General features: G+C 38.4%; 1 protein-coding gene across 2 annotated transcripts in view; it reads left to right on the top strand.

Moving 5' to 3' along the window:
- The window catches only part of GAP43 (growth associated protein 43), a 97986-nt gene extending 87743 nt beyond the window's left edge, over positions 1 to 10243 (top strand). Inside the window, exon 4 of one of the 2 annotated variants that reach the window (XM_011971452.1) lies at positions 9540 to 10243. In XM_011971452.1, the coding sequence (XP_011826842.1) occupies positions 9540 to 9628 (89 nt within the window). In that variant the 3' untranslated portion in view covers positions 9629 to 10243. The remainder of the gene's footprint in view (positions 1 to 9539) is intronic. The other variant, XM_011971453.1, reaches the window with a different exon arrangement.
- Positions 10244 to 17244: the final 7001 nt, after the last annotated feature.

The following is a 17244-nucleotide window of genomic DNA, read 5'->3' as shown; positions in this document are numbered from 1 at the left end:
GCTTTAGGGTTCTATGATTATACCATATATCAAACTTCTTAAATAAAGCTATAAATTCTTCATGGTCGTGTGTGTGTGTGTGTGTGTGTGCACTCGCACGCATGTATTTGGAATTCCCCTGGGAGAACAGAATAGTCCTTATTTCAAAAAGAATTCAGGAAATTATTTGAAGGGCAAGTGCTGTGAGCCAACACTGCAACTGTGATAATGGCCACTTGCAATCAATTTATGACAAGCTCATAAGAACTTGAAAATGCTGAGAGAACAGAGCTCCTGAAACTCAGGTCTTTAGAAGTCCATGATAAAGTTTGGGCACACATGGGATTTTTCAGTTCTAAATACACACACACACACACACACACACACTTCTACAGAAAGGAGGAAAAAAAAAAATCCTAGGTTGAAATGTCTCTAATCATCACTATTAGTTAACAACACTCACTATCACATTACTTTTCTATTCTTGACATGGCATTTCTCATAATTTCTCAGTGCCATCGGAGCCATCAGTGTTTATCTTTAGGCTGACTCTGCATTCTACCTCTTCCCTCCCACCCCCAAACAAACTGAAGCAATGAAGCAATGCCTCAATAGACCCACAGATTCCACTGCCAGCTCAGCATGTAATTTAGCTGGGAGCAGAAATGAAGGAGTGGTTTTGACTGTTATACTAAAGTGAAAATACCCCTATTTTCTTGTTTTCATTTTCAACCTTTAGAAGTTGACTTATTCGTTGTAATGGTAAGAAATAAAGTTAACATCTTCACTTCATCTTTTTTTTTTTTTTTTTTTTTTTTTTTTTTTGAGACAGAGTCTCGCTCTGTTGCCCAGGCTGTAGTGCAGTGGCCGGATCTCAGCTCACTGCAAGCTCCGCCTCCCAGGTTCACGCCATTCTCCTGCCTCAGCCTCCCGAGTAGCTGGGACTACAGGCGCCCGCCACCTCGCTCGGCTAGTTTTTGTATTTTTTAGTGGAGACGGGGTTTCACCATGTTAGCCCATGTTGGGATGGTCTCGATCTCCTGACCTCGTGATCCGCCCGTCTCGGCCTCCCAAAGTGCTGGGATTACAGGCTTGAGCCACCGCGCCCGGCCATCTTCACTTCATCTTATTCCAAAAATTATTGAGGGCAAGTAGGCAAGCCATGTAAATTATTGATGTTTCTGCATATTTCTAGCTGGGGAAGAAGAGAGAACACTAATTTTTGATGATTTGGTAGACATTCTTTGTAAATAATGTTTTAAGAAGTTTTCAAGGCTAGTCAACTTGTACCTTCTTTGGCTTTAGTTTTAATTTTTAAAAAAATATCTCTGGGTTTTTTCTCCATTCAGATAAAAACACTGTCTTTTGTTCTGTAGACTAGAAATATTATATTCTGTCGTAGCTTTTATAAGAGTCGCTGTCTTTAATTAATAGTCACTCATATCTTTATTTTCTGAGTACTGCTCTCTAATTAATTAGTCACTCATATCTTTGTTTTCTCATCAGAGTCAGACTTTATGGAAACATTCTAGGGGAGAAAGTATCTTAATCATCTGTCTGGGAAAGAAGTTTTTTTGGGGGGAAGGGGAAGAATTGCTTTTTTCCTCTCAAGACTTGGCAGCTAGAATTAGGTTGAGTCAATTTCCCAAATCCTTCGTTTCCTGAAGGTTGGATTAAAATTCAGCAAATCTCAAACCCCATAAATTGGATTAAAATCTCGACAAACTACGTTGTGCACTTTAGATTTTATAAAGCACTTTCAAATACCTCCCCTCAAGCTCCAAACAACCTACGATAAGGTAGGGTAGGCATTATTATTCACATTATATGTAGATTAAGAAACTGAGACAAAGAAAGGGAAAGCATTCTTCTCTGAGGTCATATGATTACTTAGTGGCAAAGTCTAGGCTAGAATAGGAATCAGCTTGGTCTTAGGCCTAAACTTGAGGAAAAAAGTAGACATGTAGATGACATATGGCAGATGTCGCTGGGACCCCATCATGCTGCCTCTGATTTTTCTTCTTGGTTACTCTTTGAAATCCTTAAGTATATAGTGTTATTAGCAAAAAGGTTATTCTCTCTTTCAAGTGCTTGGAAAGTAAGGAAGGAATGGGGGCAGAGGTGTTATTTGCATAATTCTCTTTACATCAAAATGAAATATACTGGCTCAGTGTTTTGAAAGAAACTTAAAATGTGAAACATGGTGATGAAATGAGCAAAATGTGGATTACAGTGACCACTGAAAGCCATGATCCAGGCTCCAGATGGACATCTGGTATATAGCTAAAGAAAAAGACTATGTGAGCAACAAAAGGGCCATATGTGAGTTAGCTGCCAAATATTTTTTTTATTATTATTACTTTCCTTTGAGCTTTTGAGGTGATGATGCTTAATATTCAAGAAAGATGAAAATAAAAAGGGAAAGGAAGCAAACACCCAGCCCATTGGTGATTGGTAGAGTAATTGTGGGCATGGCTCCAGGATGATAGCAGCTTCTATTTAATCAATGTTGACAAGGCTGGGGAGAGCTGGGCAGGTCCCAAGAGGTAATGTTTTACTCGGAAATCCACTCAACCTAATTTCAGTAATGTAGGGCTGTGGAGGGGCCTGGACTGGAGCCAGAAAACAGGGCCATTAGAGCTCAGCGTAGGCAATGGCAGCTGGGAACATCGCCATCCCTCCAGCAGCATTGCAACCAGGCTGCCTGGCTGAGCACACAAGCAGCCGCTGCTGCATATGCTTCTGGTATTTGCTCACCAACAGAATGCATCGACATGCTATTCTCACCCTTTCGAGGAAATGAATGGAATGCATAAAGGCAAGAACTGCTTCCAGACTCTATTTTAGCAAGAATCAGAGAGCAAGTCTGGCATATATCTTTCAAGGACCACTGTGAAATTGTCCACCTAATCCGCTGAGTCTTTTAAGGCTACCATTACATTGTTGCAAACACATGCAGAGATAACTCAGATCTTTATTGCTGTCTTAGTGTGGTTTTGATCTTTCTTAGGAATTGTGGTTGTGGATCAAGAATATGGAAACTACTATGGTTTTTTCATTTTTCAAAATTTCTGAGATTCATTCAAGTTAGTCAGCTTTGCAAATCCAAGAGAAGTTACCCAGGACAAATTATGCTCCTTAGGGCTGAGTGCTTCTTATCTAGCTATTCTTTCCTTTACCATTCTTTCTCCAATAAACAACACATTGTTACAGTAATTTGCTAGCATATAAATTCCAAGAAGGTAGAGGTTTTTGCTTTGTGTTTTCATTGCTGTGTCACCACTGCTATATTTGCAGTTCATGGAGCAGTGTGTGAACATAGTAAGACTCAATTTCTTTCACTGGATGAATAAATGAATGAACGAAAACATTTTCTTTCTTCCCTTCTGAAGGATCCTTGAACTACGATGCATCAATAATGTATGAATTTACTTTCTGTGATGTTAACTTTCTCTTTTTAAGTTAACACAGAAATGACAAAATTCATGGAGGCTGCCAGTGAACGTGGTGGTAATCTCTAAGCAGTCTTTGGGCTTGGAAGAGCAATGTTTTTGTCAAGGCTAAAATGCCATTGTTCTATCAGATTCTAACATTATCCATCCAAATGACTGAATGTAATTTTTGAGACTAAATCATGGCACAGCAAGAGTATTTAATCAACTTAATTAAATAATTTAATCAAGTTTTTGAGCCTCTAGCTTAAGCCTCTCATATAAATAAGGTTATTTACTCCCGAAAATAGGACCATGTTCCATTTGAAAAATTTATGTCTTGAAAAAACTTTTTTCCCCTAAAAGGAAAAAAAGCCTAAACTACTAAAACTAAATCTAAAACTAAAACACATCATCAGTTTTTGTTTATTGTTTTTGTTTTAGACATATTCTGTTTTATAATAGAACCGGATTTGGGGGATTGATTTTTCCCTGGTAAAGATGGATTTGGGGAGAAGCCATCACTAGGTATATAATAGTAATAGTCTTAGGAAATTCATTCAGTGGTCACTATATACATACACGTGTGCATGCACACACACACACACACACACACACACACATAGCCCAGGTGTCTTTGGCTGCTATAACAAAATACCATAAACTAGGCAGCTTGTAAACAACAGACAAATTCTGCTAAGGGCCAGCTTTCTCTGTACCTTGCTGTGTCCTCACATGGTAGAAGAGACTAGCTAGTTCTCTGTTGTCTCTTTCATAAAGACACTAATCCCAATCATGAGTCCTCTACCCTCATGATTTAACTACCTCCCAAAGATTCCTACTCTTAGTGCCATCACCTTAGGGGGTTAGAATTTCAACATATGAAGTTTGAAGGAACACAAACATTTAGTCCATAATACTGTGACTCATTTTTGTTTTTCCTGTAATGTCTTTTTTTTTTTTTTTTTTTTTTGAGACAGAGTCTCGCTCTGTCGCCCAGGCTGGAGTGCAGTGGCCGGATCTCAGCTCACTGCAAGCTCCACCTCCTTGGTTTACGCCATTCTCCTGCCTCAGCCTCCCGAGTAGCTGGGACTACAGGCACCCGCCACCTCGCCCGGCTAGTTTTTTTTTGTATTTTTTAGTAGAGACGGGGTTTCACCGTGTTAGCCAGGATGGTCTCGATCTCCTGACCTCGTGATCTGCCCGTCTCAGCCTCCCAAAGTGCTGAGATTACAGGCTTAAGCTACCGCGCCCAGCCCCTGTAATGTCTTAAACAAAATAACAGTACTAATATTAGGTTTTCATGTTTAATACAAGTAAAAGTACTATTTAGAGGCAAACTGAAAAAGAACAAGCATATTCGATGCTTCACCTTGCTGGATCTCAGCCCTCACGCTAGCACTTCCAGGCTTTCTTTTGCCAGCTCCAGGTCATTGCTTCTACTCACTTGTTCTATGTCACTTGGTGTTGAAAATCACACTGCAATCTCTCAGCCTCTGTAGCCTCTTCCTAAGTAATAACTGTCTCAGAGGGAGGTTGATCTGCTAGATGAGGAATGTGACTATTTACTCTAATTGGATCATGGTAATTGGAGTGACCAGCTGGCCTCAGTCATTCATTTGTCTTTGACATTCACCATGATGATCAAAGATTTTGCACAAAATACTGAAGATTACATATTAACTCATCTCTAGCATTTACAAATCATGTAATTAGTGCTGGAAAGTGCCAAGACCAGATTTTATATTACAGAAGACTAATCAGGATTCTTCCTTTCATTTTTAGCTGCTTTTAATGGGACAATTTTTAAATATTGTGGGCTTCAGGCCTGCATAGCTGTGGACTGGACTCCCTGCTTTAGTTATCACTCTGAACTCACCCATTCTTTCTGGGCAAAGGTAAAACCAGGGAAAACAACTAAAGGAAGAGCTGCTGCAATAACTGTGTCCTAGGTTGGAATTTACAGTGTGGCCTTAGGTAAACCCTTCAGTCTCCCTCTGTCTCAGTTTCCCCAGCTGTGAAATGGGGTGATTAAAGTAGATGTGAGAATCAAATGCAATGATACAAGTATACTTCGCACTATTCTAAGCACATAGTAAGAGCTCCAAAATGTTAACTATAGCTAAATACTTTATACAAAGGACCAGGTAAGTCATAATTCATAATTCTTTCCAGGCAGTTTTTTTTAAGCTGCTGAATAGAACAGGTAAGAAAATGTAGATGTAAACTAAACGGTCAACATGATTTATCACTACAATGATTTATCTAGGGTTGACATCAGTGGGAGAATAAGCTAGCAATATCAAAATGTTCCCTCTGGTATTCAGGCTTAAATGGACCTATTTATACAAAAGTTGGATTCTGTTTATAATAAGTTCTGCTTTGTCAGAGGCGAAAACCTTTCCCAAACTCATATGTAGTCTCCTACCAAAGTAGAGCTAGCTAGAGCAGGCATATTGTCCATATCTGGCTATTGTTCCCTCATTTGGATGTAGAATTTTTAAAAAATGTTATCATGAGTTCTTAGTTTATCTTACTTTGGAAGTTGTAAAAGATTGTTTCTTTACATTGTTTCCTCCGTCCATGTTTTATTTTCCTCCCCATAATTTCTTGGTGGTCTATAAAACTTTCACTGCATCCATTGACTTGATCCACTTTGTTTTCTGCCAACTAGTCATCCCTTCACTTAAAACAAAGCAAATATTTTGCTTAATATTCAATAATATCAAGTAAAAAATTACTTTAATCTCAGACAAATATAGATAGATAGATAGATAGATAGATAGATAGATAGATAGATAGATAGATAGATAGAGAGTTTTATGTGTTCTAGCTAACATTTCCTTTTGTAGCCATCTAATCGAGCTTCATCAATTTTAATTTTACGGTTTTTATTTTATACTTTGGAGCCAACCATTTTTTAATCTCTGAAGTTTTATAGGTCACTAAAACCCTATGGACCCTAGCTGCTTAGTTTCTAGTGCTGAATTGGTAGAATGAGTTTGGCCACCTGATATAATCAGAAAACCTGAACAAATAGACCTGAGTTTTAGTTCTGGCTTGGTCATAAGCAAGTCATATGATTTAGGGAAAGTTCCTTTATGCACCTAGACTTCAGTGTCATCACCTGTAAAATGAGGCTGTCCAGTCATTCCTTCACTCAACAAATATTTACTGAGGGTCTTTCCTGAATTAGGTTCTATGCTGGACATGGAATTCAAGGTTGAGCTGAAGTAGGTACTGCTGTTACCCTTGAAGAGTTCATGGTTTGGTGACTGGATGATCTTAAAGGGTCCATTCATTTGTAACATTCTATTATTACACATTTTATTGTCTTTTTTTGTTTATTTGTTTTTTTGATAGAGTTACACTCTTGTTCCCCAGGCTAGAGTGCAAAGACGGGATCTCTGCTCACTGCAACCTCCGCCTCCCAAGTTCAAGCTATTCTCCTGCTTCAGCCTTCCTAGTAGCTGGGATTACAGGCATGTGCCACTATGCCCAGCTACTTTTATATTTTTAGTAGAGACGGGGTTTCACCATTTTGGCCAGGCTGGCCTCAAACTCCTGACCTCAGGTGATCCACCCATCTCAGCCTCCCAAAGTGCTGGGATTACAGGCGTGAGCCACCACACCCAGCCCAAATTTTATTGTCTTTTAAAGGTATGTTATGAAAGGCTTTAAGGAGAGCAAGGATTTTGCTTTTTGTTTTTTTTTTTTTTTTTTCTCAGTACCTAGAAGAATGGCTGGCACAATGCAGGTGTCCAGTAAGAACTTATTGAACAAATAAATTAATAAATACTTACATTTAAAATACTTTGAAGGATTTGAGAAAATGAATATGTATTGAAGCTCTCTCAATAGGGAACAGACAGCAATAATTTCCTGTCATAATAAACAGATTTGTGCCAAATTTCATCTTTTGTCCTAGGACCAGGCAATGGATGACAAGAGAAAGTGAGAGAATTGGGAGGATTTAACTTGATTGTATTCCAACAAGGGAACAGAAAGTCTTAGAACCATCTGAATGTTCAAGTTTCTGTTTCTGCATTTTTTGAGTTTTGTTCCCTTTATTCAACAAACATGCATTTCTCACCTTTCCCGGTCTACTTCCCTTTTTCTCTCATTTCCTGATCTCCCTCTAAGCATACAGAATAGCTCCCATATCTTTATTTTGGTAGGAGAGATTTGAAGTCTTCTCTTGCTCGTAGAGCTACTATCTTTCTATATGTTTCTGGGTTGTGTAAACCAATATTATGTTTATTTTGCAGTTTGAAAAGGGCACTAAAAACATTGCTTCTTGGAACTGATAAGGATGGTAAACTACCTTGGGCATACTTGTGATACCAAAGGTTTGAGCAGGGTTGGGGAAATAAGCAAAAGAATTCCTGATTGTTTTAGGAGAACTTCGCTGAAATAAATCTGGAATCTTTCTTCTGGTAGAAAATTAAATAACTCATTAGCACACCAAAATTTTTATAATTCCTGAGGAATACTGCTAATGCATAGAGTATTAGAATGATCAGAATTGAGTTAGTTTCATGCAAAACTTATATAGGTGCACTGTTGTTCAAGAGGTAATCATAGTCACTTTGGAAAGCCGTAGCCTCAAAAAAACCTTATGAGTAGTAGCAGGTAGCATCACCAGAATAACTATATTTTATGAATAGCTTATAGTGAGTTATGAACCCTATAAAATAAGTCAGACTTTAAAACCTTGGTCAAAAGTGAGTATTATAAGGTAAAGTTACCTATCGTAGCTGCTTATTTTATATACCAGACTAGTCTAGTTAGATTTTAAAAGTCTAACCTATTTTCAAAAAATAAGCATTTCTGCTACTGAAGAGCTTTAAAAAAATGTTTTTTGAGTTTTGCAAACTCAGTTAAACTTCCCTAATAGATGACATCTTCCATGTGTTATGGTAATTTATTGCTGAAAGAATTAAGCACATCCTGGATGACTCCATGGGGAGAAGACTCTTAGAAACTTGTTTGGTTTCCTCCACACTTTGCCCATGAGCAACTTTTTGCTTTGCTTATTTTGCTTTGTGTTCTTTCACTGCAATAAATTTTAGTTATGAAGCAGACTGCATGCTGAGTCCCATGAGTCCTCCTAGCAAATCACTGAACCTAGGGGTGGTCTTGGGGGACCCTGACACAGGGAGTTGATTGTTTGGCAACACAAGTTGTTTCAAAGCAAATGAATTCTTTTTCTACAAGCTAGCATATTAGTAAACTATCAGGTAGTGTTAAACTCGTTGACTGAGTTCTGTCGGGAAACCAAGGGAATATTTTTCTTCAAAAATACTTGATATCCTCCTTGTTAAGCAAAGCAGTACTTTCCCTATGGATAAGTGTATTCAGTTGGAATGTGCTTGGCTGCAAGAAACTGAAAACTATTATATTACAATGCTTTAAAGAGGGTAGTGACTTGTCTCTGAGGGAAGGTATCTAGGAGTAGTACAGTCACTCAGTGATGAGTTTTTCTTTTTGCTCCACCATCCTTAGTGTGTAGTTTTTGTCTTCATGGTCACAAGGCAGCTGCTACAGTGCCATGTATTGTTTGAGGTCCAAGTGATCAGGAATAGGAGAATGTGAAGGGCAAAACCCAACTCTGCCCTCTCTAGGGACTTCTACTTCTAGAATTGACCAGCGCTGTCCCGCAGGAGCTGAAAATTCAACTACTTCACTTTCCAATACTGGAAATGAGTGGTAAGAAATTTGGAATGGATGCTCGATGGTCCACATAAATTATCTGTCACAATTCTTCTGACACTAATAGAACAGCAATACAAGATTGTCATTGATTCCCTATGTGAAGATCCTGTATGTGGATACCTCGATTGTAAGGCTGAGAGATTAACGACCACAGTACCTTCTGTTAAGTGGGCTCCTTGTCACTCACATACCTTTGCTCCTGAGTTCTTCCATAGGTGCCACTGAACAGCTTCCTTGAGGTAAACTCTTCCTAACTTGGAACTTATATTAACTGGGATATTAATAATCTTTTAATCTTAATGCTGTTATGAAATGACATAAAAAGAAGAAATGCATTGCATCATTGTATGAACAGATAAGACAAAATACTAACGCTCTCCTTTTCCCCCCACCCTATCTTGTTTTCTTTCTCAGAAGCTGTAGATGAAACCAAACCTAAGGAAAGTGCCCGGCAGGATGAGGGTAAAGAAGAGGAACCCGAGGCTGACCAAGAACATGCCTGAACTCTAAGAAATGGCTTTCCACATCCCCACCCTCCCCTCTCCTGAGCCTGTCTCTCCCTACCCTCTTCTCAGCTCCACTCTGAAGTCCCCTCCTGTCCTGCTCACGTCTGTGAGTCTGTCCTTTCCCACCCACTAGCCCTCTTTCTCTCTGTGTGGCAAACATTTAAAAAAAAAAAAAAAAAAAAAAAAAAAGCAGGAAAGATCCCAAGTCAAACAGTGTGGCTTAAACATTTTTTGTTTCTTGGTGTTGTTATGGCGAGTTTTTGGTAATGATGATTCAATCATTTTGGGAAATTCTTGCACTGTATCCAAGTTATTTGATCTGGTGCGTGTGGCCCTGTGGGAGTCCACTTTCCTCTCTATCTCTCTCTCTGTTCCAAGTGTGTGTGCAATGTTCCGTTCATCTGAGGAGTCCAAAATATCGAGTGAATTCAAAACCATTTTTGTTTTCCTCCTTTTCAATGTGATGGAATGAACAAAAAGGAAAAAATTCAAAAAACCCAGTTTGTTTTAAAAATAAATAAATAAAGCAAATGTGCCAATTAGCGTAAACTTGCGGCTCTAAGGCTCCTTTTTCAACCTGAATATTAATAAATCATGAGAGTAATCAAGGTCCAACGGCTCTGTGTTTCTGTTCTACCTTCTCATTAGTTGGTTGGACATGCTAGGGTCTTACATTTCATCTTTTTCCTCTCCTCTCAGTTTGAGACCAACAACCCTGATAAAGAAAACACAGATGAAGCCTAAGGCTGTTGTCAGGACCAATAGCTCCAGCCCTCGAGGGAGACATCTGTTGCAGGCCTGTCTCCTTGGCTTATGTGTGGCTATCTTTTAACTGTGCCTCTTCACAGCTTCCCTTTATGCCTCTCTTTGTGTCCAAATTTCCCCACTTTACAAAGATACTAGTGATACAAAATTGGACCCACCCTAACGACCTCACTTTAACTTAACTGCCTCTGTCAAGGCCTCATTTTTAAATGAGGTCACATTCTGAGGTACTGGGGCTTAAGGCTTCAACATATAACTTTGGGCAACAGGGCACAATTCAGCCCACAAGAGACACTAATATATGACCAGCCTATCCAACATGGTGAAACCCCATCTCTACAAAAAAATACAAAACCTTAGCCTGGCATGGTGGCGGGTGCCTGTAATCCCAGCCACTCGGCAGGCTGAGGCTGACATTGCACCATTGCACCCCAGACTGGGCTACAGAGTGAGACTCCATCTGAAAAAAAAAAAAAGAAAAAAAGGACACTGAGACTCACTCTTACTAAAATAACCTCAGAGCATTTTCATTATTTAAGAGAAGTTTAGTTTATCCAATGAAAAGTTATTCTAGGTTTTACTAAGATAAATATTACAAAGAGGAACTGGGCAAGGTGGCACATGCCTGTAGTCCCAGCTACTTGGGAGGCTGAGGTGGGAAGACGACTTGAGCTCAGGAGTTCAAGTCCAGCCTAGGCAACCTAAAGTGACCCTGTCTATAAAAAATACGTTCATTATAGAAATGTCTACAACTTTTGGAAACCCCCAGGCTTTTGTTTTAATTAATTTATTTTAACCCAAGTATTGAGCCAATCCATTGCATCTTTATCAGCTTATAAATTTATGTTGAATTTACAATTCCTACACAGGGCAGCTATGAGATTCTTGATTAGTTGTAATCATTGTTGGTATCACTGCTGATGTTGATAGTATATAAAGAAAAGGTATACATTTTGCACATCCATTTCAAATTTCTTTCCAGTTTCAGTTTTTAAAATGCCTTCTATTAGAAGGTAAGTAGTTCTTATAAGAAACAAAGCAGTATCTGAAGTATCTATGCTCTGTATTCCTACATTTTCTAAATCAATTCTGGTGCAGATTCTGAACATGTCATGTTCTGCTCTGGCCCTGAGTCTCCTCTCATAGACGTGCATGGCCAGGGGGTTCCCTTCAGCTTTCTACCCTCATCTGCAGATAGAACCTCCTAGCTAAGAAGAGAAAACTAAGTCAAAGAGAAAGTCCTCATACTAATGAAGATCAATGAAATAAGTCATCCTCAGAGTTTCAACCTGTACCTTGGTAACTATGCTCAGCTTTGTGTAGAGCTAGTGCTTAATTAATCAAAGAAAGGTGAAAAATGAAAAATGAGTCCTCACTGAATCAACAGGTTCTTTCCTTGGTCACTGACACTAAGTTGAATTTTCATTGGGAGAAACAACTCTAAAGAAAAAAGTTAGAAAGTATCAATAACATATATTAAAATAGTTTAAGAGTTTGATTTCATTCTGAGTTGGTCTGAATTTCATGGAAGACTTGGAAGCAAGAATGTCTGGGGCTCAGTCATGATCTGCTTAGAGTCTCATCAGATGTGGAATAAGTTATTGAAAAGATCATTCACAGATTGAAGTTATATCACATAGCATATCTGTCTACATACTGCTTTAAAAATTCTATTTTACCTCAAAGGTTTTTGTTTTGTTTTTGTGTTTTGGTAAGAAATGCTATAATCCCTTTCTCAAATCTACACCTGAAAGCAACATTCCTATGGCTTGGAAAAATTCAGCTTCTTCAAAACACAATTCTAAACTTCTTCTGCTGAATCCACATTTATACTGAAAACAGTAGTGTATGATCTTTTAGGCATATATTAATATATACTGTTTAGTGGTCTTATTACTTGTGTTAGGGTTGGGAATTTTTTTTTTAACTTATTAGTATCTAAATTTATTTCATTTATAAACTTTTGGTTCCTTAATAGAATTGTAAAGGTGGAGGAATACATTACGAGCATTAGAGAGGCTCGTAATAGAGCCTCTAAGACACGATAGAGAGGCTCCCAAAAGACATACCAAGAATCATTGCAGCCCTAACACTAAACACAAAACAACGTGACTCACACTTACAGACAACACACAAAGTCAGGGAGCAATTGGGATGCATAGGCCATTCAAGACACAGAAACATATGGGTTCTAAATTCTGTTCAGAAAGCAACCTAAGTTGTTGATTCTGAAACACCTAAATCTGGATTACTTTGAAAAATAAAAAATAGGTTGAGGACAAGTAAAAAAGACCTCAACACTGACAGGTGATTTTTTTCCAATAGTAATAAGGTCATACAGTGTGCTCCAGACCCAACATCTCATTGATAGCAAAACCATCACGTTGTCTGTATGAAATAAGATCTTTTGACTGAGCTGTATTATTTGTGTCTAAAATGTTCAGTTATGATGTAATACAATTTAAGTCTCTTTGAAGATAAAAGGATTTCTAAAATAGAACTCTTTGTCTCCGTCACCCAATCCACATTTGGCTGATTTTCCTGTCTTTTACACTATCATCTACCCAGTGGCTTAGGTCAGAAATCTAGAAAGAAACTTGATTCCTCTTTTTCTTTTCACATAACATTTAATTCATGAGAGCAAATCTGCTGCTGTGGATTTCAAAAGAGAATAAAGATAAAATTTGTGCCTCTTGCTCCGACCAATCCTGCACTTTTCTTGGTCAGTTTGTGGTGATCTAAGGGTTCTTTTACAATGATTCCACCCCATACTCAGTTCAAAAGAAAAATCACAGAAGAATTAGAATACTCTGTCAGTAACCTGGGTTAGAGGCACTTGGCGTTCTCGAAAATGCATTATTCCCAATGTCAGACAGCCCCTAGAAGCCAGTTAGTTCTGCAGTGGCATGGAAGCCCAGACAATAGGAAAACCAGATTAATGAATAAGTTCCATACAGCATTATTAAGATCACCACAAGTTCCATTAATTTCTTTTTTTTACCTTCCCAACATTGACTGTTGTCATGGAAACACAGCTTCTGTTAAGCTGGTTATAAAAATAACTCAATGATTGGTGATCCTCCTAGATAAATGTCAGCTAATGAGCATTAGAAACATGAGCGTCTTTAATTTTAGATAGAACTCTTGCCTAATTTTTATTCCTGAGGGGTCAAAGCCTACGTCTGCCTGTCATGTAGGCAAGGCCTGCATCCATGTCTACCACCATTTTCAGCCACATATTTACCCTGCTATAACCTCATTTTTTTCCCTTTCTTCATGGATAAAAATTCCATCATCAGGAATGAGTACAAGATTGAGCTATGAGAAAGATGAGTTATTAAATCCTCTTGGAGAACATTATCAAGGTGGCAGAGACATTTTGAATGTACATTTTCCAGCAGATTGGTTACCTGATTTGTTTTCTTACAGGTATGTGTCATGGTTGGTAATTACAGCATGTTTAGTGTTACAGATGTACCTTACTAAGTGCATTTTCAATGAAGTGAGATGCCTCTCCATAGAAGTGAAAAATTTCAGTTAATCTCATATTATATAAGATCTGGCTATGGAAGTACATAAATTGTAATGAAATTTTAAGTTAATTTGTTTGTTTAATTATCCAAGCAATACTGTTTTATTATAGAAAGGTAGAAAATACAAATAAGGAAAAAGATAAAAATAATCCAAGGTTTACTATGCAGAATTAAGCCATATTTATATTTAAAGATTCAGCCTTAGATAATATGTCTACCTGCCTAACTGCCTCCTCTCTTCCCATATATCATCCTCTTATCTATTTAAGACAAACATGGACTCATGTTATACCTGTAGTTTTATAAATAACTTTAGACATTTAACTGCAAATTTTTAATAATGTGTTTATAATATACTTTCATTAGCCAGATCTGTAAAAATGGAAAAATTAGGTCAAAGGACATGAGTACTTTAAACGCTTTTTATATAGATTACCATATTAGAGACAGAGGACTTTAAATCTTGTGGTTTCCGTTGTGACTTTCCAGTGTCATGCCAAGCCTCAGAAGCCTGAGACAAAAGGGAAAATGTGCAACTTTATACAAATGCTCTTTAACTTATGATTGGTTTATTGGTTTATGTCCCAATAAACCCATTGTAAAATTGAAAAATCGTAAGTCAACCTATTGTAAGTTGAAGACCTTTTGCATACACTTATCAAAGTATTGTCCCATAGTTTGAACAAAGTGAGAAAGTTAAAAACAGATCTACAAACAAAAACATGATTATATATAAAACCCTGTGTTGCCCAAACTGTTGATGTGCTGTTGTCAACCCTCATAAACATGCTTCCTGTTTGATTAGTGGACTGTATTGCTTTGCCAGACCAGTAAACTGAGGGCTGAGTGGAAGGGACTTATTCTATTGCACAATAATATCATCATAAAGCAAACAGTCTGTCTCTATTTAAAATTTTGGTATTCTGTTTTTCCATAGGTATTAATTTTGAATTTTGAAATATTATATTCAAATCCTTTTTTTGTTTTTTTTTGTTCTGGTGAGACATTCTCACTCTGTCACCCAGGCTGGAGTGAAGTGGTGCGATCTCGCTTCACTGCAACCTCCATCTCATGGGTTCAAGCAATTCTCCTGCCTCAGCCTCCTGAGTAGCTGAGATTACAGGTGCTCGCCACCACACCCAGCTAATTTTTGTAATTTTTGGTAGAGATGGGGTTTCACCAGTTGGCCAGGCTGGTCTCGAATTCCTGACCTCAAGTGCTGCCTGCCTCAGCCTCCCAAAGTGCTAGGATTACAGGTGTAAGCCATCGTGCCCGGCCCCAATACTATCTTGATTACTAATTTTTTGATGTAACCTTACATTTTGCACTTAAGGCAAGTAACCTTAACTTGCCTCACCCCAATCCTGGCCCTGCTGCTCCCAAAGGGAATAGTAGAATCATTGGTTCCCAAACATTTTCTGAGGATCATTAAGGCAGCTGTGATTATGTGAGGTCTTAGTGACACCCACGGACTGTAATGTTTGAGAATATATGGGGCATGCGGACCTGGGAATTAAATATCTAATATTCCTAGAAAGTTAACAAGATAACTAAGAAATTTCCCTGCTTTTTAGAGAAGCCATTGCTATGAACTGACTGTTAGTGTCCTCTTAAAATTTGTATGTTGAAGCCTAATTTCCAATGTGATGGTACGTAGAGGTGGAGCATTTGGCAGTAATTACACCACGAGGGTAGACCACCCCCCAACCCCGATGGAATTAGTGCCCTTATTAAATGAGGAAGGGGCATGAGATTTCTCTCTCTTTCTTCCATGTGGAGATACAGGCAAGATGCGGCCTCTGCAGCCTGAAAGAGGGCCCTTACCAGAACTTGACCATGCTAGCACCCTGATCTTAGACTTCCAGCCTCCAGAATTGTGAAAAATAAATTTCTATTGTTTATATGCCACCTGATCTGAGGCACTTTTGTTATTGCAGCCCAAACTGACTTAGAAAGTATAGATTACAAAACAGCTAGATACAGACAACAAGGAGTGGTTAGAAACTGGTTTGGGCTATGGAGAAATGAGAATTCATGATCTATCTAAACCCTCTGAAAATACATTAAAAACTAAACAAGAATAAAACTGGGTCTATCAAACCAAAGCACCAATTTATAATGCCAACCACTCTTCATGGTTGCACTTGGGAAGAGTACAGTTATGAAACTAGATGTGATCATTTGAAAAATTGTGTTCTCACTATGAAGCCATAAAAAAGAATGAGATCATATCTTCAGAGGGACATGAATGGAGCTGGAGGCCATTATTCTTAGCAAACTAACACAGGAACAGAAAAACAAATACCACAAGTTTTCACTTATAAGTGGGAGCTAAATGTGAGAACACACGGACACATAGAGGGGAACACACACTGGGGCCTTTCGGAGGGTACAGGGTGGGAGGAGAAAGAGGATCCGGAAAAAATAACTAATGGATGTTAGGCTTAATACCTGGGTGATGAAATAATCTGTACAACAAATCTCCATGACACCAGTTTACCTACGTAACAAACCTGCATTTGTATACCTGAACTTAAAGTAAAAGTTTAAAAGAAAAAGAAAAATTGTACTCCTGAAGAAGTTGATCAAGTAGAACCTTTTATAAATTGGAGTGTTGTGGGAAACAAGTACTAATTAATTAACTCGCCATGGGTGCAAATTTATATTTAAGCGATAGATAAGAATATGGCTATTTCATTTTACATTTAGAAGTAAAAAGAATATAACTCTTTCTTGGAATTAGAAAAGAAGCATAGGAGGGAAAACATGCTTTAAAAATTTTTTTCTGCCACATTGGAAAAATAGAACAAGCATAGAAATGAAAAGAAGAACAATGGCATCTGTTTTTCTTTTTCTGTCTTCCCCTATGCTTTCTCCTTTCTTCCTAGAGTAAGTAAAATGAGCACAGGATCTCCAGCCTAGGGACACTGGAGTGTTCACTAAGTAAGGGGAAATGGAGGGACAGCATGAGGGAGGCAGCACCCCTGTTCCAGCTTTAGCAGTCTCAAGATTCAGTGAAGGTTGTAACCATTACCTCCACCTGAAGGGCAACAGCAGCCTTTGCCTTAGCATCAGAGGCCACCAATAGGATTCGACAGTGCTGCCTTTGCCTACTTTCTGACCTCCTGCCTCTGAACCACACTGCCAGCCTAGACTTGTGAATCCTGCCTTCTTCTCCTTGATTTAACCCACCCTGTCTGCTTAGATGACTCCTGCCGGACTGTAAATTCCTTAGGCATGGCATGGGATATTTTGTCCTATTTGGTTCTGTACTCTGTAAATTCCTTAGGCATGGCATGGGATATTTTGTCCTAT

The sequence above is a fragment of the Mandrillus leucophaeus genome, unplaced genomic scaffold (genome assembly GCF_000951045.1).
Source record: "Mandrillus leucophaeus isolate KB7577 unplaced genomic scaffold, Mleu.le_1.0 Scaffold1220, whole genome shotgun sequence".
Lineage (NCBI taxonomy): Eukaryota > Metazoa > Chordata > Mammalia > Primates > Cercopithecidae > Mandrillus > Mandrillus leucophaeus.
This window is presented reverse-complemented; position numbering and strand designations above follow the sequence as displayed.